The sequence below is a fragment of the Salvelinus fontinalis genome, chromosome 8, assembly GCF_029448725.1.
Source record: "Salvelinus fontinalis isolate EN_2023a chromosome 8, ASM2944872v1, whole genome shotgun sequence".
NCBI lineage: Eukaryota > Metazoa > Chordata > Actinopteri > Salmoniformes > Salmonidae > Salvelinus > Salvelinus fontinalis.
Genome location: NC_074672.1, coordinates 39,797,795 through 39,821,847, shown reverse-complemented (window position 1 = coordinate 39,821,847; position 24,053 = coordinate 39,797,795). Strand labels below are relative to the sequence as shown.

At 40.4% G+C, this 24,053-nt stretch overlaps 1 protein-coding gene across 1 annotated transcript; it reads right to left on the bottom strand.

Moving 5' to 3' along the window:
• Positions 1-240: 240 nt before the first annotated feature.
• Positions 241-16,860, bottom strand: LOC129861499 (antigen WC1.1). Its single transcript, XM_055932879.1, has 17 exons — positions 16,803-16,860; positions 13,571-13,882; positions 12,601-12,717; positions 11,759-11,965; positions 10,174-10,389; positions 9,572-9,886; positions 8,822-9,124; positions 8,315-8,611; positions 7,770-8,096; positions 7,346-7,651; positions 6,618-6,914; positions 5,643-5,918; positions 5,003-5,305; positions 4,576-4,710; positions 3,882-3,995; positions 1,849-2,007; positions 241-1,601 (listed from the first exon to the last, which is right to left on the bottom strand). The coding sequence occupies exons 1-17, from the start codon at positions 16,858-16,860 to the stop codon at positions 1,438-1,440; spliced, it is 3,906 nt and encodes a 1,301-aa protein (XP_055788854.1). The 3' UTR covers positions 241-1,437.
• Between the last annotated feature and the right edge of the window lie 7,193 nt (positions 16,861-24,053).

Genomic DNA, 24,053 nt, shown 5'->3' with positions numbered 1-24,053 from the left:
ACAGTATTGTCTACTCTTACCTACAGTATGTGCATGTCCCTTCACTGTTTTCACTTCTCTAAACTGTCATATTTTTGGAGCATTGTAAACCTAAAAAATGTGTAGGAAAAACCATATACTATATAATGACCATCATTTGAATAATTTCATAATGTGAAATGTTGTATAAACACGACAGGATCAATAAAGCCAATAATTGGATCTCATTACAAAACAACACAATAATGACATCACAGTATATGTTATTATAGCAGTGCATTTTCATTTGTGAATTACATAATAAAAACAATCGGACACTTTAATCACATAATCAGGGCCAGCATTCTTAATTATATATTTTATACTTTACATTTTATCTCATCATCATGTCAAATGTTTACATTTTTTAAGTTTAAGTCGACTGATTTTAACTTTACACTAAATATTACATTTTTTCCCCTATTGATAATATTCTTAAATTCCAGCCACCAAATCCCAAACATGATAGATAAAACAAAACACTAAACAAACATGTTTAAACTAATAAAAGACAGAGAAGCTCTTAACTACTACATTCATACTTTATAAACCTTAACATCAAACAACTTCTAAAGGAAAAAAAATACTATTATTGATGTAAGATCATAAAAATGACTTTCAGAAACCTTTTACTGAGAAGTTGAAGATAAGAATAAAAACATGATTTTTTGCACAATGCTATTGCAATTAAAAATACAAATGTTTAAAATGTTACTTTTATAAATGGTAAAAGTAGTAAAAAAAAAAAAGTGGAATAAAAAAGATTGAAAAACAGCTGTTGGCGATGATCTTTGCTGCATACACTAAAAGCAGTTCATTTTGCAGGTCTTCATGGAAGGAAACATCACATTTCAAGATCATGTTTCATGAAAACATGTGTTGTGGTGAGACAGGCACTATTGACTCTGTGTCAATCCGTTCTGTTTTACAGGCCATGGCACAACAAACTAATCAAAAACTGATTTTTTTTTAAGCAATATCAAATGTTAGACAAAAAAAAGTCAAGAAATTTGAATAATTGTATCTTTATATATGAAAAAGAAATACCGATATTATATGAAGGAATGTGAGTTTTTTTACACAGGCAGCTTTTCCCCTCCAACTTTGGGATCCTAAAGACCCATGAGACAATCAAATTGAGAGACATACTGGGTGATTTAATACCCTTCAGATGACATTTGATGTGGTAATATGTGTTTTTTCTATTTTGTCAAATTCAATCAACCATAAAGTAGTAATTTTACATGACATGATTAAAGTTATTTAATTACTGGCTAATTCCTTCATAAAGTAGAAACAATTATGTATATCATTCAATGATGCATAGTGCCAATTTAAACCATATCATCAACACACCATAATCACCTCTCATAGTTCTGTTAGACAACAGATCATGTCAAGCCTCCATGTTGCTCACTTCTAGCCATCAGGCTCCAGGTAATCCTCGTCATCATGGATCGCCAGGCCCTTGGGTCTCTCATGGACCTCTGCAATCTCCTCTCTGATCTCAGCTGGCGTGATCATTGACACCACATCATCGTAGCTCTCCTGTTGATCTTCCTCCACCTCGTAGGTAACATGTTCTGTAAAGAAAATGTGGTACAGAGCAGCACATAAAGAATAGTATAATCTAAGCTATTTAGCAAACACTTTTTATCCAAAGCGACTTGCAGTCATGCATACATTTTCCGTACGGGTGGCCCATGTGGGAAACAAACCCAAGACCCTCAGTGTTGTAAGCACCATTCTCTACCGACGGAGCCACACAGGACCAAAGACACAACATATTCATGTATGCATGAATGTAACTGAGCTGGACCTTTATATTACCGTGGGTAGCAGAAGGTCCAGCACCTGGGCCTGGGCTACTGGTTCCATCTTCTCTACTGGATAATGGTTGCGCTGGGACCTCCTCAGTAATGTCGTCATAAGACAGGGAAGACGCAGCACTTCGCCGGCCATTCTCCTTGTCTCCGCCACTCTCTGATTCTGTAGGAACGGAGACACAGAGAGGGATGTGATGGTACAGCAACGCAGCACTTCATTTTACTAGGACAGCTACAGTGATCCATTCTCCACCCCTTATCATTACAGTAGTTATCCCTTCTGTCATCTACAGTGCATTCGGAAAGTATTCAGAGCCCTTGACTTTTTCCACATTTTGTTACATTACAGCCTTATTCTAAAATTCATTTAATCGTTTTTTTCCTCATCAATCTACACACAATACCCCATAATGACAAAGCAAAAACAGGTTTTTTGAAATTTTTGCAAATTTATTACAAATAAAAAACTGAAATATCACATTTACATAAGTATTCAGACCCTTTACTCAGTACTTTGTTGAAGTACCTTTGGCAGAGATTACAGCCTCAGTCTTCTTTGGTATGATGCTACAAGCTTGGCACACCTGTATTTGGGGAGTCTCTCCCATTCTTCTCTGCAGATCCTCTCAAGCTCTTTCAGGTTGGATGGGGAGCGTCGCTGCACAGCTATTTTCAGGTCTCTCCAGAGATGTTCAATCGGGTTAAAGTCCGGGCTCTGGCTGGCCACTCAAGGACCTTCAGAGACTTGTCCCGAATCCACTCCTACGTTGTCTTGGCTGTGTGCTTAGGGTCGTTGTCCTGTTGGAAGGTGAACCTTCGCCCCCAGTCTGAGGTCCTGAGTGCTCTGTAGCAGGTTTTCATCAAGGATCTCTCTTTGCTCTATTCATCTTTCCCTCGATGCTGACTTGTCTCCCAGTCCCTACCACTGAAAAACATCGACACAGCATGATGCTGCCACCACCATGCTTCACCATGGTGCCAGGTTTCCTCCAGACGTGACGCTTGGCATTCAGGCCAAAGAGTTCAATCTGGGTTTCATCAGATCAGAGAATCTTGTTTCTCTTGGTCTGAGAGTCTTCAGGTGCCTTTTGGCAAACTCCAAGCGGGCTGTTGTGACTTTTATTGAGGAGTGGCATCCCTCTGGCCACTCTAGCATAAAGGCCTGATTGGTGGAGGGCTGCAGAGATGGTTGTTCTTCTGGAATGTTCTCCCATCTCCACAGAGGAACTATAGAGCTCTGTCAGAGTCACCATCAGGTTCTTGGTCATCTCCCTGACCAAGGACCTTCTCCCCCGATTGCTCAGTTTGGCCGGGCGGCCAGCTCTAGGAAGAGTCTTGGTGGTTCCAAACTTCGTCCATTTAAGAATGATGAAGGCCACAGTGTTCTTGGGGACCTTCAATGCTGCAGAAATTTGTTGGTACCCTTCCCCAGATCTGTGCCACAACACAATCCTGTCTCGGAGCTCTACGGACAATTCCATCGACCTCATGGTTTGGTTTTTGCTCTGACATGCACTGTCAATTGTGGGCCCTTATATATACGGGTGTGTGTCTTTCCTAATTATGTACAAACAATTGGATTTACCACAGTTTCAAGTAGAAACATCTCAAGAATGATCAATGGTAACAGGATACACCTGAGCTAAATGTTGTGTCTCATAGCAAAGGGTCTGAATACTTATGTAAATAAGGTATTTCTGTTTTTAAAGTTGAATAATTTTGCAAACATTTCTAAAAACCTGTTTTCGCTTTGTCATTATGGGTTATTGCGTGTAGATTGCTGAGGATTTTTTAGAATAAGGCTGCAACGTAACAAAATGTGGAAGAGGTCAAGGGGTCTGAAAACTTTCCGAAGGCTCTGTATCTGTCATTCTTCAGGGTTCTCTCTCTGCTACACTAAGCACTGAATATAAATACTATATAATGTTTTGTTGATATATATATATATACATATAGTTTTATTAATGAAAATTCTAATAATTTAATGGATGTCAGGCATGTTTGTGGAGTTGTTTTAACAAAAAGGGCTGGACTCACCGTGGCATTTCAAATCTCTCATTTCCATTGGTCCGAATAGTTCACTTCCGTTGGTCTCTACGTCATCATAGTCTCCACTCTCAAAAGCAGACTCTTTTCTCATTGAGAATCTCGCTGGATCCAGAATATTACACTAATCAAAACATTTTCAGTCTCTCCAAAGCATACATATTAAGAACATATATTTAAATGCATTCGAGTTGTTGTTGTCACATATTCCATAAGATTTGATTCAATGTCACTGGTTGTTTCTAGTTGTACAAATGCATTTGTAATGTGTTTAGGACATAGAGATAGATAGAGGACTCATCACGGATATAACCTATTTTAGCATGGACATTGCCATTGAGGGCTTCCACCATTTTAAAGTAGTCAACTGGGTGGGGATTCCTATAAATTGGGAGCAATCAGCCAATAAAGAAGAAGAAAATTGACTACTTTAAAATTGAGATAGCCTCAATGGCGCTGCCCATGCGTCATAGACGCTATAATGGCAAAGATACAAAGATGAGTCTTATATCTATGGTTTAGAATGCTGATCTATACCACCTTAGGATAATTTCCTAATTGTGACAGAACTACACAGATACACAAATTATTACAAAGGTGTCCTTCAATTTGGTTATTTTACTGTAAGTGGCTTTAGTTGGTAAATCGCTACAGTTTTATTATCAGCCGTTGAAATTGCACTTACACTTGAACCTGGTTACAAATCGTCTCCGCAGGAAGAGACAGAGGGCAACGACCATGACCAGAGACAACAGTCCGAGGGAAAGACCAACATACAAGTTGATGGGGATCGGGGGAATGGGCACTTTGATTGGATAACCTGAAATCATATTACATGATTGGGGAGAAATATTATAATTTAAGACATAGACTGTACACATTTTGTCCATTGAAGATTTTAGGGAAAGAGTGTTTTGAGTTTTACTAAGATGGCAAAAGCAATTCTGAAGAATGAGAGAAATCTTTTGCCATTCTATAGCTAGATAGAGCCCCACAGTCAGCAACATATCTGAAAACAAGGTTACCTCCTACATCACGCTATAGCTACTTACAACCTGAAATATTGGAAATTAGCACTTGAACAATTAATGGTGGTGTGATCATTGCAGTACCTTTACAGTAGATTACACCAGGTTTTTTACATTCATTCTTCTTGATGACGCAGTTCTGTAAGTTGTGATTTTCCTCTGAACAATCGAGAGATGTCTCTAGTATTATTTCTCCTTCTTTTTCCTCTTCTGACTGTTCAATCTGTTCCCGTAGGAGAGGTTGAGGATAGCCACATCCTAGCTCCTCGCAAAGTAAATCACCTCCGTGTGAGACCATATTCGGTAGACATACCGACTCCCAGGTGCCTCGATAAAGTATCTTAATTTTCCCTCCACATTTCTGAGTTGAATTAAATTTCACTCCACCTGAAAAATAAATGATAAAGCTACACAATTTACTGCACTGTTAACCTCTGTTATGGAAACATCACTACTGCATTAACTACACCACAGGTGTCAAACTCATTCCATGGAGGGCCGAGTGTCTGCGGGTTTTCGCTCCACCCTTGTACTTGATTGATGAATTAACATCACTAATTAGTTAGGAACTCCCCACACCTGGTTGTCTAGGGCTTTATTGAAAGGAAAGACCAAAAACCTGCAGACACAAGGCCCTCCGTGGAATGAGTTTGACACCCCTGAACTACACCATTAGTTATCGCTTGTCATCTACACGTCTTCAAAGTTAACATTGAACTCTTACCTGCACAGGACACAGAAACCAATCCACTACCACACTTTCCTCTTTTTGTTTTGCACTGCCCGAGATTGGACTCCGAGCCAATGCAGCTGACGAAATGTGCATCACCTCCACTTCCTCTGTTGATTTTTTCGAATGAGATGCTGTTGCTACAATGCTTCTCTTGACATGCTATTTTGGAGTGACTGTCATCCCAGTTATCATAACACACTGGCAAGTTATTTAACCTCACCTGCCCATAGCAGTTACCTGTTTCTCCCAGGCTTGCTGTGAGATCATCTATGGGGAAACATAGGTGTAAGAATATATAGGCGCCTCAGTCCTTCAGCAGTAACATCACTAATCTTGACAACATAAATACCACGACATTTATATGGTATTATAAACTGGGTGGTTCGAGCCCTGAATGCTGATTGGCTGACAGCCGTGGTATATCAGACCGTACTATGACAAAATATTTATTTTTGCTGCTCTAATTAAGTTGGTAACCAGTTCATAATAGCAATAAGGCACCTCAGGGGTTTGTGTTGTATGGCCAGTATACCACGGCTAAGGGTTGTGTACAGGCACTCCTTGATGCATCGTGCCTAAGAACAGCCCTTAGCTGTGGTATATTGGCCATATACCGCACCCCCTCGGGCCTTATTGCTTAAATATACAGTACAATCAGGAAAATATTAGGTACGTCCCAATCATATCTCCCTACTCCATGTTGGAAGTTTCATTATTTTCCTTCCAAATCAGTGAAGGGAGGTGAACAATTGCACACTTTGGAATGAAGCGGAGATATTTGGGACATCGCCCCTGTGTTCATAGATATAGGATGTCACGTGGGGCCTAAGGCTCATTGTGTATATGTTTCTATAGTGACTAATGTTGTAATTTTGGAATAAAGATATGCAGAGGCAAAAATCACACCATATCAGTGAGAGTATTTGGAATTATTTGTCTTGTACAATTATTTGACCAGTATCTTACCTTGGCACTGTAAGTAGATCGACTGGTTTTGAGAGGGCCTGTCGTTAAGTTCACAGTCCCAGATGCTTTTTGTCACCCCTTCACAGCTGTACTTCTTCCCCCACAAGAGATCATAATCTGCCTTTTCCTTAACAGCATGTTTGATGTAGGCTCCACAGCCCAAGTCTTTGCACAAAACCTTGCTCTCTGTCTCAGTCCAACCATCGCTGCTGACAGGCCGACTGTCTGCTTCACTGTATACAAACACGTACCCTTCACAAGCCCCTTTCCCTAGCTTCAACACCATTCTCCTCCATTCTGTGAAATAACACAAGGCACAGTGAAGGTTGGGCCAAGTTAAACACAGCAAAGAATGTGCAGCAGGTAGCCAAGCAGTTACGAGCGTTGGGCCAGTAACCCAAAGGTTGCTGGTTCAAATCCTAGAGCTGACTAGTTGAAAAATCTGTGGATTTGCCCTTGAGCAAGATACTTGATCCAAATTGCTCTGCATTAGTGTATCTGCTAAACCGCAAAGATAAGTGAGGAAACCCTCAGGCAAATACAGTTTTAAGAATGCAAGGGCCCCAAACTATACTTTTTACAAAAGACAAACTAGTTATTGTGTACATAATGACTTTCATATGGAGATTGTAAATAGTAAAAAAAAAGTATAGCTATTATTATAAACTTTATACAATATATTCTCTCATTTTGACTCCGGTGTTGAAAACATAGAAACAAACAAATACCAGAGCATTGGAGACCACCGAGACGACATTGTTGGCTGTTGGTCTTAGCTGTGCACTCTGCCGAAGAATTGCTGTTTGCACTACAGGTGAGGCCTGACACAACAGCACCACTGTTTGCAGATGAAGGGCCAAAGAACAAGAGAGGTTTGACACCATGTCCACAACCCTGCTCTCGGCAGATAGTGTTTTGGACATCTTTGTTCTTTAGGGCAGTCTCACAGACAGGGTGCCAATTTCCTTGGTAGAACATCTGTACGTTGCCCGAGCATCTCTCTCTATGCTCCATTAGCTTTGCCTTGACACTCCCTGCATTGGGAATAATGACGTCAAATTAAAAACAATCATGCATTAGCAAAATAATGTGAGAAAAAAAATGACAAAAATATGGATTTAATGGAAAACAGGGACTGTTACATGATATTACCTGAGCAAACCACGTAGGCTGGCTTGTCCTTACAGTAAGACTGGTCAACGTTTTTCACCATGTTACACTGACTGATGTTCGTTGTCTGCTGGGTACTGTGCACACTGCTGATGGTGATTTTGTCTAAAGCTGATTGTGATTTTCTCAGGTAGGACAGAGGATAGATGGCTGATCCACAATCCAAGTCTTTACACAACATGTCGGAGTTATTATCCGTCCAGGCATCCTCACAAACACCTCCACACACTCCGTTGAGGCACACATCCACCTTTCCCCAGCATTTCCCCTCGTCTTTAGTGTCAACTTTCAGGCTTACTTTTTTACTACCTGTCAGGGCAAAGCCCGAGATGAGGAACACCACGAAGACCTACTATTAGTATTATTATCAAATTATTTCCATCACCTTTTATCATCATATACAGTTATTCTCCTTCGAAAAATAAAAGAATCAACCATTATAAATAGAGAGAGAGAGAGAGGAATGGGATGGAATGGGATGGAATGGAATGGGATGTCACATGTTTTGTCAATAGAATGCTGTGTACCTGAGCAGACGACAGAGACTACTATACTGTGGTTTGACAGACGCTCACTCTGCTCGCAGTCAAAAAGGGATTCTTCCCTTTCCAGGCAGTTGTAAGAGTATTTCCACAAATCAGTGGTTCCACTAGTGGATTCAAAGGTAAATGAGGTAGCATTCCCACAGTCCATCTGTTGACACACCACCATGGCAGTTTGATGATCAAAAGTGGCGTTAGACCCAGACAGCCAGTAAGTCTTCCCAGCTTGCTCTATGCCCACCTTGCCAGAGCAGTCCCCCATCAGAAACACCACCGCATGCTCTTAACAATCAGAAGAGAGGCAGGGGAAAGGTTCCACTGATCAGTAAAGCACATGTAATCCTAAACAAACCACATTAAACTGCAGCATCAAAGCAGAAAATAGTTATATTTGGGTAAAAGTGTACCTATGATTAAAACAAACTTGCCATAACAAACTGTAAAGTTTAATATGCATATATTTTTTTGTACAAAAAGTAAAAAAACAGATACCTTGGCAGATTAACATCTTGTTTTTATCCTGTTGTTGCCGTTTGTTGGTTGGCTTGATACAGTTAGAGATAGATTTAGAGTCACTAGTACAGGTCACCTCATTGTTCAATACTTGACTCGTTCCTTGAATGAAGGAATCAGTATCAGCCAAAGCATCACCACAAATCAGTTGATTGCAGATCACTCTAGAGTTTTGATCATTCCAGTTGCTTTTACGGACGCTCTTCCACACCCCTTCATGCTGAATCTCTACTCTTCCAGCACACCTCCCAGGGCCATCTGACAAACGCACTTTCACACTACCTGGATAACAATGTCAGGGGAAAAGAGTATGAAAAACCATTGATATTTTTTCCAAGTATTAATAAACCTACAATTTAGCACATTACAAATGCAAAAATGTGAAAATTATAAAGCAATGAGAAAGAAGAAGAAACCCGCAGACTGCTCTTGCTGTATCACTGCTCCTTGAGGCCGATACGTCAAGCTAAATAAACAGCCGTCTGCGGCTTTCTTTTTTTCTCATCTTATTCGGCTGTTACCATGCACCTGCTACTAAGATAGCTCAGATGTGCAATTGCCTTTTGAAGATTAGAAACCAAAAATCTACTTCTTTAGATGTAGCATTTGAAATTAACAAAATAGTGGTAATAGTTTTCCACATATTTTTCATGTTGTTGTAATTCTATAAACAATGCTGAAAACAATCCTACTGCTCTCAAGTTTTCTGTGTTGTGTAATGTATAGTACCTGAGCAGATGACACTGGCTTTCCTGCATGAGGTTGCGGTGTTATAATGCTTGGCCAGACAGTGCCACAGTGAAGCCTCAGAGTCTTTGCAATCTACATGGTCATGCATTCCACCTTTCTGGAGTTTACTCCCAGAGCTGACTGACACAACCTCTCCACAACCCAACTCTCGGCACACGACCCGTCCATCCTTCTCATCCCAACTAGTAGAACACACAGCCTCCAGGGTGCCAGAGCGGTTGAAGTGTACTGACCCAAAACAATGATTGACATTCTGGCTTTGGTCATCTTTCAACAGGGATATGTTGACTTTGTCTGAAACACATTGAACAATAATTCTCAAAAACTTCTAGAAATATTTTTATTTTTAAATCCCATGCACATTGCTTTAGACCAACAAACAAAAACATGCAGTATTTGGGCATCAAATAAATTAAATAAATACAATAAATACATTTTACTCTGATAGTCTTTTCCCTTTTTAAGATTGCCTTTTTAAAGTTTACTCATGATTCAAAATCTTAGAACATTTGTGATTTTTGCCTAGAGAACACTGTGCGCTGTCTCAAAGAATGAAAAATCGATCTTCTAGAGAGCTTTACCTGTACAATCCAGTGAGATGTTTTTGGAACTGTCACAGACCAGGTTTTCCTGACTGTGACTTTTGCCACACCGCATGTGTGAGCACAGATCATCCCTTGATTTGTTCAGCTTGTATTGGCTTTGGCATACAGGTTTCCAAACACCTTCGTCCTCTTCCACTTCCAACTGTCCAGAACAGACATTGCTTCCACCTTGAAGACGAAAGTTGTGATGATCTGTTGGACATAAATCATACCTTTTTTTGTAATTACACCTACAAAGGCAACAGTAAACGTTCCACTTTTATAAAATTCGTTGACATAGACAGTGTATGTTGTTAAATTAATCATATCAGAAGGTGATCATAGTGCAAAGGCAGATACCAAAATCGGAAACTTTGATACATATACATTGACATTTGAGTCATTTAGCAGATGCTCTTATCCAGAGCGGCTTACAGTTAGTTAGTGCATTCAACTTCAGACAGCTAGGTGGGACAACCACATATCACAATCAGAGTATAAGAATATTTTGAAGATAAATGCACAACGCAGAGGACGAGAGGACTGGGATTAACTATAAATAGGAGTTGGTTTTCAGTTCAACATCTGTTTAGAATCTGTGTGCTGTCAGTCCTGAACTCAGAGCCACTTGTGCTACGTTCTGGGGCAGGATACTTGGTATTTGGCCATTAGCCAATTGTCTTGTAAGGACTTCTGATTGGTCAACCCCAGACTAGGGTGGAGGGTTATAAATGGCCTCCTGTTCCTTTGTTCGGTGGAGAAAAGCTCAGGACAGGGGAGACTGACCATCTACCTCCCAGCATAACATCTTGATTTGTCCTTCTCAAATAAACCTATTTTTCTCCCCCTCATTTGCTTTGGAGTTTGTGTTATTGAAGAATAAATTGCTAACAACAGTAAGTACACTTTTCCTCAATAAAGTAGTTATCAGAGTGAAAGCTAGAAATGAAGGGGTTGGAGGGGAATCAAGTGCAAGTGTTGGTTCAGGACACCAGAGGTGGCAAAACGAAGTGCTAGGGTTGGGGTGTAAGGTTTGAGCATAGCCTAAAGGTAGGGGGGGCAGTTCCCCTTGCTGCTCTGTAGGCAAGCACCATGGTCTTGTAGTTGATGGGAGCTTCGACTGGACGTTAGCCACCTAGCTAGAATTCGTAACATATCATGCGTTTGGTAAATTCGTAACATATAATACAAATTGTAATTCGTAACATATCATACAAAATGAGTGATGAATATCCACTAATTAATGCATACCGTAAGATATCAGACTAAACGGAGTGTCACGGATTTTACGTACAGAATAATACGAAATGTTGTAAGACCAGGTTGTTCCACTATGACCTCCACTAACTGTACATACAGTTCCACTAACTTTAACTACTCAGTGGGCATAGAATTTGCAAACCTTATGAATGTAACCCCAAAAGTGAAGGGTGAAATCTGCAAACAGTTAGGCACTAGAGCACCTTAATGCATCACACATACAGCGTAAGAATTATATGAAACAATTGTGATCAGAAGATAGTGGTTGTAAGATCAATGACTCTTAGCAGTGAATGTGGTGAAGTGAATATGAAATACTTGCCTGAGCAGATCACGGAGACAGGTCCTGTACACATCACGTTAGGCTTGGTGATACATTGCCAGATATGTTTCTGATGCTCTACGTTGCTGCACTGTATAGTTTTGAAGTCATCAAGATTCTCAATTTGTGAGAACATTCCGGCTGCTGGGAGACCCTTAGATTGGCCACATTTGAGATGTTCACACACAAGATCAGCCTGCTTTTTATCTGAGCCAGATGTAAAGAACAGACATGTGTTACGACCCAAGGGTGAAATGGTGGTGTAGATATTGGGGAAGATGATCAGTAGATGAGGGTTCTGGGTATCTCCCCGGAATTGGTTTTGACAATTTAAAACACATTTTCTGCATTTTCTGCAATTATGCAAATGCCCCTAACCCCCCAAAAATGCAATACAATTTTGCTTATGTTACGACTATCACTAAAGGATTGTTTTCACTGCTCACACAGTCTAGCCATACTTCTTGAAATACATTTTATAAAATAAAGGAGAATAAATATCTTCAAATGAAACAACCTGGATAATTGACACATTTGTAGTTTTGCTATTCACTACCTAAAACAAAATGTGGATAGTGATTGCTTGCACAACCTAATGAAGCATATAAATTAAGTTCTAATGAAAGTTAATTGTTATCAAATATTATAAAGTGTAATTAGATTGTATATTAACAAAAAATTACATGGGTCCCACATTTTAAAGTAATTTATAATAACACAAAATAAAATCAGCCTAAAATGACTAATTCATATTTCACCCATGCGAATGGTAAAACTAAAACTAAAAAGTGTAGTATTTATTGTTACCATCAGAGATCAAGTTAACAAGATGTAGCTCTTACCCCAATTCGGATTACAAAAGTAGCCCACTTTGTTGGGCTCCATTGAGGTTATTTTGTACTTGAGAGTTCCAGCACATCTGGACCCAGTCAAACTCTCAACATAAAGCTGAATCTTATCTGAAGACAATGTTCAAAATCACTTGTGAGGCTCAAAATGTCATTCAAATGCTTCCTTTTGTGTTTAACTTATGGAATTAAATCATGCAAATACAACACAAAATAAAATCAATATTTTCAATGTTCGAGTTGACAATCAGATGATGTAAAAAGTAATTTTGATAAATATCAAAGTTAGTAACACAACTTTTTTTATATCGGTATTTGGTATACCATATAGGCATCGGCCGTTGTGACAAAGAAAATATTGAGGTGTCAGTATTAGCCAACAATTAACACAAGTAAATTACCAAACAGCCGAAGAACAACAAAATAAATTGTTACAAGGGGGAGGAAAGGGGTAGGAAAGGGGTAGGAAAGGGGTAGGAAAGGGGTAGGAAAGGGGTAGGAAAGGGGGAGGAAAGGGGTAGGAAAGGGGTAGGAAAGGGGTAGGAAAGGGGGAGGAAAGGGGTAGGAAAGGGGTAGGAAAGGGGTAGGAAAGGGGGAAGAAAGGGGTAGGAAAGGGGGAGGAAAGGGGTAGGAAAGGGGTAGGAAAGGGGTAGGAAAGGGGGAGGAAAGGGGTAGGAAAGGGGGAAGAAAGGGGTAGGAAAGGGGTAGGAAAGGGGGAGGAAAGGGGTAGGAAAGGGGTAGGAAAGGGGTAGGAAAGGGGGAAGAAAGGGGTAGGAAAGGGGGAGGAAAGGGGTAGGAAAGGGGTAGGAAAGGGGGAGGAAAGGGGTAGGAAAGGGGGAGGAAAGGGGGAGGAAAGGGGTAGGAAAGGGGGAAGAAAGAATGTCTGTCAATGTAGTAAAATATCCAACCTGATAGAGTTACCAATACACAACAGAAAATGTAAATAATTTAAAAGAACACTTACCCGAACATGTGATTTTTTTTACTGTATCCTTGTTATAAGAACTTATATTCCACCCTGGGAACATGCAGTTCCATAGATACTCCTCATTTCCATTGCATTTCACCTCGTTCATCCATGTGATAGGCCGAACCTTTTTCAACAGAATGTCTTTAGAGCTTACGGGTGTCCCACAGTCGATGCTCTTGCAGATCACCTTCTCATTTTCCGACTGCCATTTCTGGTCACCAACAATACCCCATTTCCCACCATGGAAGACTTCAACATAGCCCTCACATGGACCATCCCCACCCTGCAGGATCAACCTGTCCAGCGCTGCACAGTAAAATAGATATTACACTAACAACTTGACCTATGGTTTCAATACATGTGTAGATGATCTTTTATTTAAATACTACTTTTCTGTGTATTTGAGCATGTTTTAATATTGAGGCCCAAATCAACTACTTCTATTGGAAGTATTTGAATATATTTTGCAATAATATTTGAAAGTATTTTTAAATACTTATTTCAAATACTATTTTCAAAAACCTAGATTAAATGCTTGGGAATGTATTTGAGTCAGTGTCTTTGTGTGCCAATACTTTCCAAGTCTATTTCCAAAGTTAATTCCAATATTCAACTACTTGTCTCTTAAAATAAATATCTGAATACTTACTTTGAAATGTATTTCAATGTAATTGAGACATTTGAACCCAGGTCTGCTATTAGGTTACTGTAATTGGGGAAATCTCGGAGTGAAATCCTAATTTACTAGCTATTTAATGGTGGAGAAATTACCAAAACATGTTAGCCCCAATTTTTGAATGTGATAGAAATATGGCACAATATTCATAATCTGATATGATAGAGGAGTATACTCAGTTTGGTTCTACAGTAGGTATTTTTTTTAAAATTCTTCTTCAAAAGACAAAATTGCTTGTTTGATTGCTTGTTAAAAGCATCTAGAACAGGTTAAGATTAGACCAAAAAAAGAAGCTTTTAGACCAAAATCTAGGACAATAATTGTATAAATATTAATAACATACGTTTAGAAATCATACAAAATAATTGATTTACTCATTTAGAACTAGGCCTAATGCAGACACATCTGTATGATCTATAATTAACAAATACATTGTAGGCCCATGAAGGGATACTGTATGTATTGTTGGACAATTTACTTCCGGTGTTAACATCTTATAGAAATAATTCAGGTATGGCTAAACATACTGTCACCCTTGCACTTTTCTTAAATAATTCAATTTATTTTTCTAAAATAAGTTGAAATTGTGTCAAGAACTGCAACGCTGCTGGGTTTTTCCCGCTCAACAGTTTCCCGCCGTGTGTTTCAAGAATGTCCCACCACAAAATGACCCTAGAGAGATATTACCACCTAAGGCTGCAAATAGGCTATTGAGGAGGCTTATTATGCTTAACCAATAATAATGCACTAAATCACAGACTGGGCACATCATGAAACACATGTTGTCGGACGTCATGAAACACATTGAGGCAAACATTCCAGACAGTAGCCTAGTCGCAAAATACAACTCAATTGATTGAACATTACATGTATTTCAATAGGATTGAAATAGCCTATATAGGCCCATGTAGCCTACGTATCTTTTAATGCCGTCATCTCGATTTTTCATTTGAAGCGTAATTTTATCCTTCACTTATTTGTAACAACTGCAAATACTTTGGCAACTTTGTATTTGTAGTCAACTTTGTTCTGAAATTATCGGCAGTCACAGTCACACAGACATCTGGATTCTATGATTAGCAGAGATCTTCTGTGAATAAAGTGATGCAGAAGGGTTAAAAAGCATCTAACGTTGCACTTTGGCTGCTCTACGAATGGTCTGGAGCACTAGTAGATGTGTAAAGGTTTTTAATAACGAAGGCTTTGGGAAACACCTCGGCTACTAAAGATACATCGTAAGAAGGTTCTAACGATGATCTTAACAGTACGAACGCTCTGGGAAACGAGGCCCTGAACTTAACACAGTGGCCACTCCAGAACAGTCCAGCGTTTCTTCTTGAAACGTTTCTTCTTGATCCCTTCCTGGGTGCTTTTTGATGTGTGTTTGGGGTCATTGTCCAGCTGGAAGACCCACAGCCTTGGATGGAGACCCAGTTTTTGGACACTGTGATTAACATTTGATTTCAAAACACCTTGATAATGTGCAGATTTCATGAAGTCTTGCACACATTCAAGGTCCCCAGTACCAGAGGCAGAAAAGCAACCCCACAGCCTTAACGAACCTCCCCCATGTTTGCTTGTCGGGAGGCTGTTCTTTTCTTTGAATGCTTCATTTGGGCGTCAGTAAACATAGCGCTGATTTGTATTGCCAAAGAGCTCTGATTTTGTTTCATCTGTCCATATAACATTTTCCCCAGGATTAATGCTTGTTAATTCAATTGGGGTTTCTTGTGTCTCTTTCAGCATTGGGGTATTCCTATGTAAACCAACTTAATGGAACATTCAAATAAAATAACACCCTCCCTACAATCAAACATGGAGGAGGTTTGATAATGCTGTGGTTGCTTTGCTGCTTCTGGTACCGGGGACAAGGCATCATAAAATCAGCAGATTATCAAGGTGTTTTGCAGTCCAATGTTTAACACAGTGTCCAAAAACTGGGTCTCCATCAATGGTTGTGGGTCTTCCAGCTGGACAATGACCTCAAGCACACATCATAAAGCACCCAACAATGGTTAAAAAATAAACGCTGTTCTAGAGTGGCCAGCATTGAGTCCAGATCTGAATCTCTGTTCTGAAAAAAGCAGTTGGTGGAATGCACCCCTCAAATATTGCAGAATTGGAGCAGTTTGCAGCTGAAGAATGGGCCAAAGTTCCAGCAGATAGGTGCAGCAAGCTCATTGATGGCTACAAGAAGTGTTTGTCAGTAGTTATCATGGCCATACAACCAAGTATTAGTTTTCTCCATAAAAAAATATTGTGCTAACTTAAGTTATAAAAAAACTAAATTTGTTCTGCAACGTTGAAAATTCAGCAACAATGTGTAGAGACCAAAAGTATTTTTCAATTTCAACTGAATTTAGAAGAAATAGGAAATTGTTTAAGAAAAGTGCAAGGGTACCAATATATTTGTCCGGAACTGTAAATGCATGGAGGGAAATCGTTTCAGTTATATTATCTATAACGCACTCTAAGAAGGCTACATATCCCTTATATAAAGTACATTTCCTATCCCATTGACTTCCATTATTAATCAAAGTTTCTACTTGCCTTGAGTGGAGGACAGGTGTGGGGCTGATGCATACCAGAGCAGTAGGAGGAACCACATAGTCACAACAGAACCAAAAAATGAGGCAGAGAAAAACTACCTTGGTTTATAAAGGAAGGGTTGCATTTCCTTAAACTATAAATACAGGTCATCTTAGTCACCACACCTAGAAAACACCATACAATGTAGCTCCAATAATCCCACTATTTGTTACATACTGTATTCCCAGTTTAAGAAATGAAACACTTTGATAAAGCTATATTATATTTTACAGAATAATTTTAAATTGACAAATAAAGTTACATTTTACTATAGGTGTCCATTGTAAATGAAGAGGCCTTGCATATTGACACAAAGTAGTCATCCACACTTAGATAAACCATGGTTTTCTTTTCGTCATATGAATCAGTATTTCATGATAGTAAGATGTAGTTTAGTAGGGTTGATATATTTACAGTAAAGGTACATGCATTATTGTCACAGAGTGCTTACAACTGTTAAAATAACTACAAGAGTAGAGGTTATTATCAAGTTTCATATATCTTAAGGAAAACAAAATTACATGTGAAAACCAGATATGAACACCAAATGCAACTAATATTAGCCTAAATTACTGTAAACACACACTTCTTGTAACCAATAGAGCGGCAGGAAGCCTAGCGGTTAGAGAATTGGGCCAGTAACTGAAAGGTTGCTGGTTTGAATACCCGAGCCGACAAAGTGAAAAATCTGTCGGTCGTCAGTAAACACAGCGCTGATTTGTATTGCCAAAGAGCTCTGAGTTTGTGTCTTAAGATGACCTGTATTTATAATGTGCCCTTGAGCAAGAAACGTAACCATCATTTGCTTCAGGGACGCTGTGCTACTATGGCTGAACCTGTAAAACAACACATTTCACTGCACCTATTTGCTATAGGTGACAACAAAACATGATTATTCTTCCTTTTTTTTTTTTTTTACATGTAAATTATCATATGGCATATTTCAACATGGTATCATATAAATTAGTTTAACTTGAACAACTATGTTTTTCATGAGCAAAAAAACTAATCTGAGACCCTCAGCTAGATGTCATTATGCCAGGCTTTGGCTGTGGCTGAGATAAGAGAAATGCCAGCTAAGTGGAAAGGTTGAGTGATCTGTGGTTTTGTGGTCTGTCTGCTTACTGAGGGAGATGCAGTTATCTCCTACCATCGCAGAAGAGGAAAGGGTAGGGACACTTTTATTAAGCTCATCATCTTTAGTAGAGGCATTTTCATTCGTACGCACTGACTATGAGTAGGCCTATCAGTCATCAAAGTGTACTTTTTTTTGTGGCAAATATTTAAACATGTTTTGTAATTTTTTTGTTGGGGGGTGGGGGTGGGTCGGGGGGGTTAAAGTTACGATATTTAAATGAACTCAATCCATATTCTGTTCATATATTTTCAATTCATTATTTCCCACAGAACATAATGAATACAATACAAACTGATACCTAGTCAGTTACAAAATTGAATGGGGCTTCTGCATTTAACCCAACCTGAATCAGAGAGGTGCGGGGAGCTGCCTTAATCGACGTCCACTGCACCCGGGAAGCAGTTGTTGTTGGTGTTCACTGCCTTGCTCAAGGGCAGAACAACATATTTTTCCACCTTGCTGTCTCAGGGATTCAAACCTACAACCTTCCGGTTGCTGGCTCAACCCTCTGAACCGCTAGGCTACCTGCTGTACATAACTAAAAAGTATTGATCATTTTGATCATATTATAAAGTTGAAGTAATAATACATTTTAAAAAGAAGGGGCCTCCACCCCCAACCTCCCATCCCATTCACCCAACCCCACCCAGCCAACACGCCTCCACCCCCAACCTCCCATCCCATTCACCCAACCCCACCCAGCCAACACGCCTCCACCCCCAACCTCCCATCCCATTCACCCAACCCCACCCAGCCAACACGCCTCCACCCCAAACCTCCCATCCCATTCACCCAACCCCACCCAGCCAACACGCCTCCACCCCCAACCTCCCATCCCATTCACCCAACCCCACCCAGCCAACACGCCTCCACCCCCAACCTCCCATCCCATTCACCCAACCCCACCCAGCCAACACGCCTCCACCCCCAACCTCCCATCCCATTCACCCAACCCCACCCAGCCAACACGCCTCCACCCCCAACCTCCCATCCCATTCACCCAACCCCACCCAGCCAACACGCCTCCACCCCCAACCTCCCATCCCATTCACCCAACCCCACCCAGCCAACACACCTCCACTATCAACCTCCCATCCCATTCACCAAACCCCACCCAGCCAACACGCCTCCACTCTCAACCTCCCATCCCATTCACCAAACCCCACCCAGCTAACACGCCTCCACTCTCAACCTCCCATCCCATCCCATTCACCAAACCCCACCCAGCTAACACGCCTCCACCTCCAACCTCCCATCCCATTCACCAAACCCCACCCAGCCAACACGCCTACACCCCCAATCTCCCATCCCATTCACCAAACCCCACAAAGCCAACACGCCTCCACCCCCAACCTCCCAGCCCATTCACCAAACCCCACCCAGCCAACATGCCCCACCCCCAACCTCCCATCCCATTCACACAACCCCACCCAGCTAACATGCCTCCACCCCCAACCTCCCATCCCATCCCATTCACACAACTCCACCCAGCCAACATGCCCCCACCCCCAACCTCCCACCCCATCCCATTCACACAACTCCACCCAGCCAACATGCCCCCACCCCCAACCTCCCATCCCATTCACACAACCCCACCAGCTAGCATGTCTCCATCCAACCCCCACCCCCCTCCTGGAAACAAGTCACCCCTCACCCCCCTAGATCCCCCCCCCCCTGAAAACCGTCTTCATAATACCCCTTCCCCATGGGTATGAAAGCAAAGAAAGTAACACAGATTAAAATAGGTATAAACTTTTGACTGGTACGGTAGGTATATATATATGTGTGTGGCGTCATGTCGGCGAGCGGATTGCTGATGCGGTTTGCTGATGTTAATGTTGTGAACAGAGTGCTACGGACAACAAACACAATTGCATTTTATCGATGGTAATTTGAATGCACAGAGATACCGTGATGTGATCTTTAGGCCCATTGTCGTGCCATTCATCACCTCATGTTTCAGCATGATAATGCACAGCCCCATGTCACACGGATCTGTACACAATTCCTGGAAGCTGAAAATGTCCCAGTTCTTCCTTTGCCTGCATACACACCAAACATGTCACCCATTGAGTATGTTTGGGTTGCTCTGGATAGACGTGTACAACAGCATTTTCCAGTTCCCGCCAACATCCAGAAACTTGATTTGCTTCTATCAACTGTAACTCAGTAAAATCTTTGAAATTGTTGCATGTTGTGTTTATATTTTCTTATGTATGTGTTGGGCTGTATAGATTGTTTATTTGTACAATTTAAGTCGAAAGTTTACATACACTTAGGTTGGAGTCATTAAAACTAATTTTTTAACCACTCCACAAATGTCTTGTTAACAAACTATAGTTTTGGCAAGTCAGTTAGGACATCTACTTTGTGCATGACACAAGTAATTTTTCCAACAATTGTTTACAGACAGATTATTTCACTTATAATTCACTGTATCACAATTCCAGTGGGTCAGAAGTTTACATACACTAAGTTGACTGTGCCTTTAAACAGCTTGGAAAATTCCGGAAAATGATGTCATGGCTTTAGAAGCTTCTGATAGGCTAATTGACATCATTTGTGTCAATTGGAGATGTACCTGTGGATGTATTTCAAGGTCTACCTTCCAACTCAGTGCCTCTTTGCTTGACATCATGGGAAAATCAAAAGAAATCAGCCAAGACCTCAGAAAAAAAATTGTGGACCTCCACAAGTCTGGTTCATCCTTGGGAGCAATTTCCAAACGCCTGAAGGTACCACGTTCATCTGTACAAACAATAGTACGCATGTAGAAACACCATGGGACCACGCAGCCGTCATACCGCTCAGGAAGGAGATGTGTTCTGTCTCCTAGAGATGAACGTACTTTGGTGCGAAAAGTGCAAATCAATTCCAGAACAACAGCAAAGGACCTTGTGAAGATGCTGGAGGAAACAGGTACAAAAGTATCTATATCCACAGTAAAATGAGTCCTATATCGATATAACCTGAAAGGCCGCTCAGCAAGGAAGAAACCACTGCTCCAAAACTGCCATAAAAAAGTCAGACTACGGTTTGCAACTGCACATGGGGACAAAGATCGTACTGTTTGGAGAAATGTCCTCTGGTCTGATGAAACAAAAATAGAACTGTTTGGCCATAATGACCATCGTTATGTTTGGAGGAAAAAGGGGGAGGCTTGCAAGCCGAAGAACACCATCCCAACCGTGAAGAACAGGGGTGGCAGCATCATGTTGTAGGGGTGCTTTGCAGCAGGAGGGACTGGTGCACTTCACAAAATAGATGGCTTCATGAGAAAGGAAAATGATGTGGATATATTGAAGCAACATCTCAAGACATCAGTCAGGAAGTTAAAGCTTGTTGCAAATGGGTCTTCCAAATGGACAATGACCCCAAGCATACTTCCAAAGTTGTGGCAAAATGGCTTAAGGACAACAAAGTCAAGGTATTGGAGTGGCCATCACAAAGCCCTGACCTCAATCCTATAGAACATTTGTGGGCAGAACTGAAAAGGCGTGTGCGAGCAAGGAGGCCTACAAACCTGACTCAGTTACACCTGCTCTGTCAGGAGGAATGGGCCAAAGTTCACCCAACTTATTGTGGGAAGCTTGTGGAAGGCTACCTGAAACGTTTGACCCAAGTTAAACAATTTACAGGCAATGCTACCAAATACTAATTGAGTGTATGTAAACTTCTGACCCACTGGGAATGTGATGAAATAAATAAAAGCTGAAATAAATCATTCTCTCTACTACTATTCTGACATTTCACATTCTTAAAATGAAGTGGTAATCCTAACTGACCTAAAACAGGGAATTTTTACGCGGATTAAATGTCAGGAATTGTGAAAAACTGAATTGAAATGTCTTTGGCTAAGGTGTATGTAAACTTCCGACTTCAACTGTATGTGTTGGGCTTTAGCTGAGATTATTCTTTACAGATTCAAGTATATTTGTCCAGGCCTTAATTGTGAGGTGATTGCCATCTAAGAGCCAACATCTTTTTTGTGTGGCAGGGCTGCCTGCCAGGGTACTTTTAAAGAAGCACTTAGTTAAGCACAGATAAAATGCACTCTGAAACTTTCCCCAGTTGCAATATGACTGAAGATAATCATTGTATGCATCATGTTAATTAATTATTCGCTTTGGATGTAACTTAGTAGCCAACATGTGTTGAAGAAATGCTTGGATGTCTACGATGATGATTATCATAAAAGTACTGTACTTGCAATGCTTGCTTTCATTTCATGAGAAAAACACATACCACAGAGACATCTCTACTAACAGAAACCACATCTTCCATCGTAGTGAGACGATGCATTGACTGTTTTTTTCACATACTGTAGGTATTACATGTCCTTAAATTGAACTTGCAATTTAGATGAACTCTTATATTATACAGTGTCTCCATCTTTTTCTTTCTTTGTTATTCATTTATTTCATTGAAAAAGTTTAGGTGTGATACAAAGTATGTGGGTTTCTAAAACGGGCTATTGCATAAGACACCCCAGTAACCATGGTGACAGTGAGGCCTAATGGTCTATTGTGATGCAATAGGAGTGAAGCCGTGAATACCATTCAGTCATTCTCTAGCTAGCTCTGACAGTCAATGCCACAAATCATGTTAGTGATGTCATTTTAAACATGTTTAGTGGCACTTCAAAGGTCAGTACCCATGTCAGGAAGATTAAGACAGACTGACAGACAGAGATGGACAGCGTCACCGAATACAGGTCATATTATGGTTAGATCATCCAGTGGTCTTAAACTAATCATACAGTACTTGAGATTTTAACTGCAAGGTATTTATTCTGCACTATTTATGAAAACAGACTGTTGGTAATTGTAATAAATAAATAAATAAATAATAAACCATTGGGATTATGTCATCCTTGTCTACTCGCAGTGTTTCTTTATCCTGGTTCTGGGGACACAAAGGGGAGATATTTTTAATTTACAGTTGTGTTTCTTTATCCTGGTTCTGGGGACACAAAGGGGAGACATTTTTAATTTACAGCTGTGTTTCTTTATCCTGGTTCTGGGGACACAAAGGGGAGACATTTTTAATTTACAGTTGTGTTTCTTTATCCTGGTTCTGGGGACACAAAGGGGAGACATTTTTAATTTACAGTTGTGTTTCTTTATCCTGGTTCTGGGGACACAAAGGGGAGACATTTTTAATTTACAGTTGTGTTTCTTTATCCTGGTTCTGGGGACACAAAGGGGAGACATTTTTAATTTACAGTTGTGTTTCTTTATCCTGGTTCTGGGGACACAAAGGGGAGACATTTTTAATTTACAGTTGTGTTTCTTAATTCTGGTTCTGGGGACCTAAAGGGACAAACATGTTGTTTTTTGCACAAGCACTACACACCTGATTCAAATAATCAAAGCTTGATGATGAGTTGATCATTTAAATCAGCTGTGTAGTGCTACGACAAAAAACTAAACGTTTGTCCTTTTAGGTCCCCAGGACCAGGATTAAGAAACAGGACTCTACTCTACATTTGAGCGTAAAGGTGAAAGGTGACGATTTTATATCACACACTGTAGCGCCCCCTACTGGTGACTCATCAAATCTCACCATGAAGGAAACACTAGAACAAACAAACAACTTGATAGCAAAACCATTTTCTGAATTCTTCTTGCTTTATTTGTGGAATAGAATACACACCTATGTGCCTCTGGTCTCTTTCAACCATCATCCTCCAGGGCCCTCAAACTCAACTCTGGACCTCCAAGTCCGTTTCACTGCATATTTTTATTGTTCTCCTCTAATCAGGGACTGCTTTAGAGCTGGAACACCAGGTGTGTGCAGTTAATTATCAGGTGGACCAGAAAACCAGCAGTCGTCTACAGACCTCGCAGGCTAAGAGTTCAATACCCCTGCTCTAGGGAATCAGTGTATCTCTATTGCCGGCATGAGTACTGGTGCCACCTCTGCTGAACCTACACGTCCGCTCACTTGTCATTGGATCAGGTTTATGAGGAGCAGTATGTATACGGTTCTCATGGCTACTACACAACCTTCCACTCAAACATTTATTTTATTCATACACCATCCATATATATATATATATTCACATTATTTAC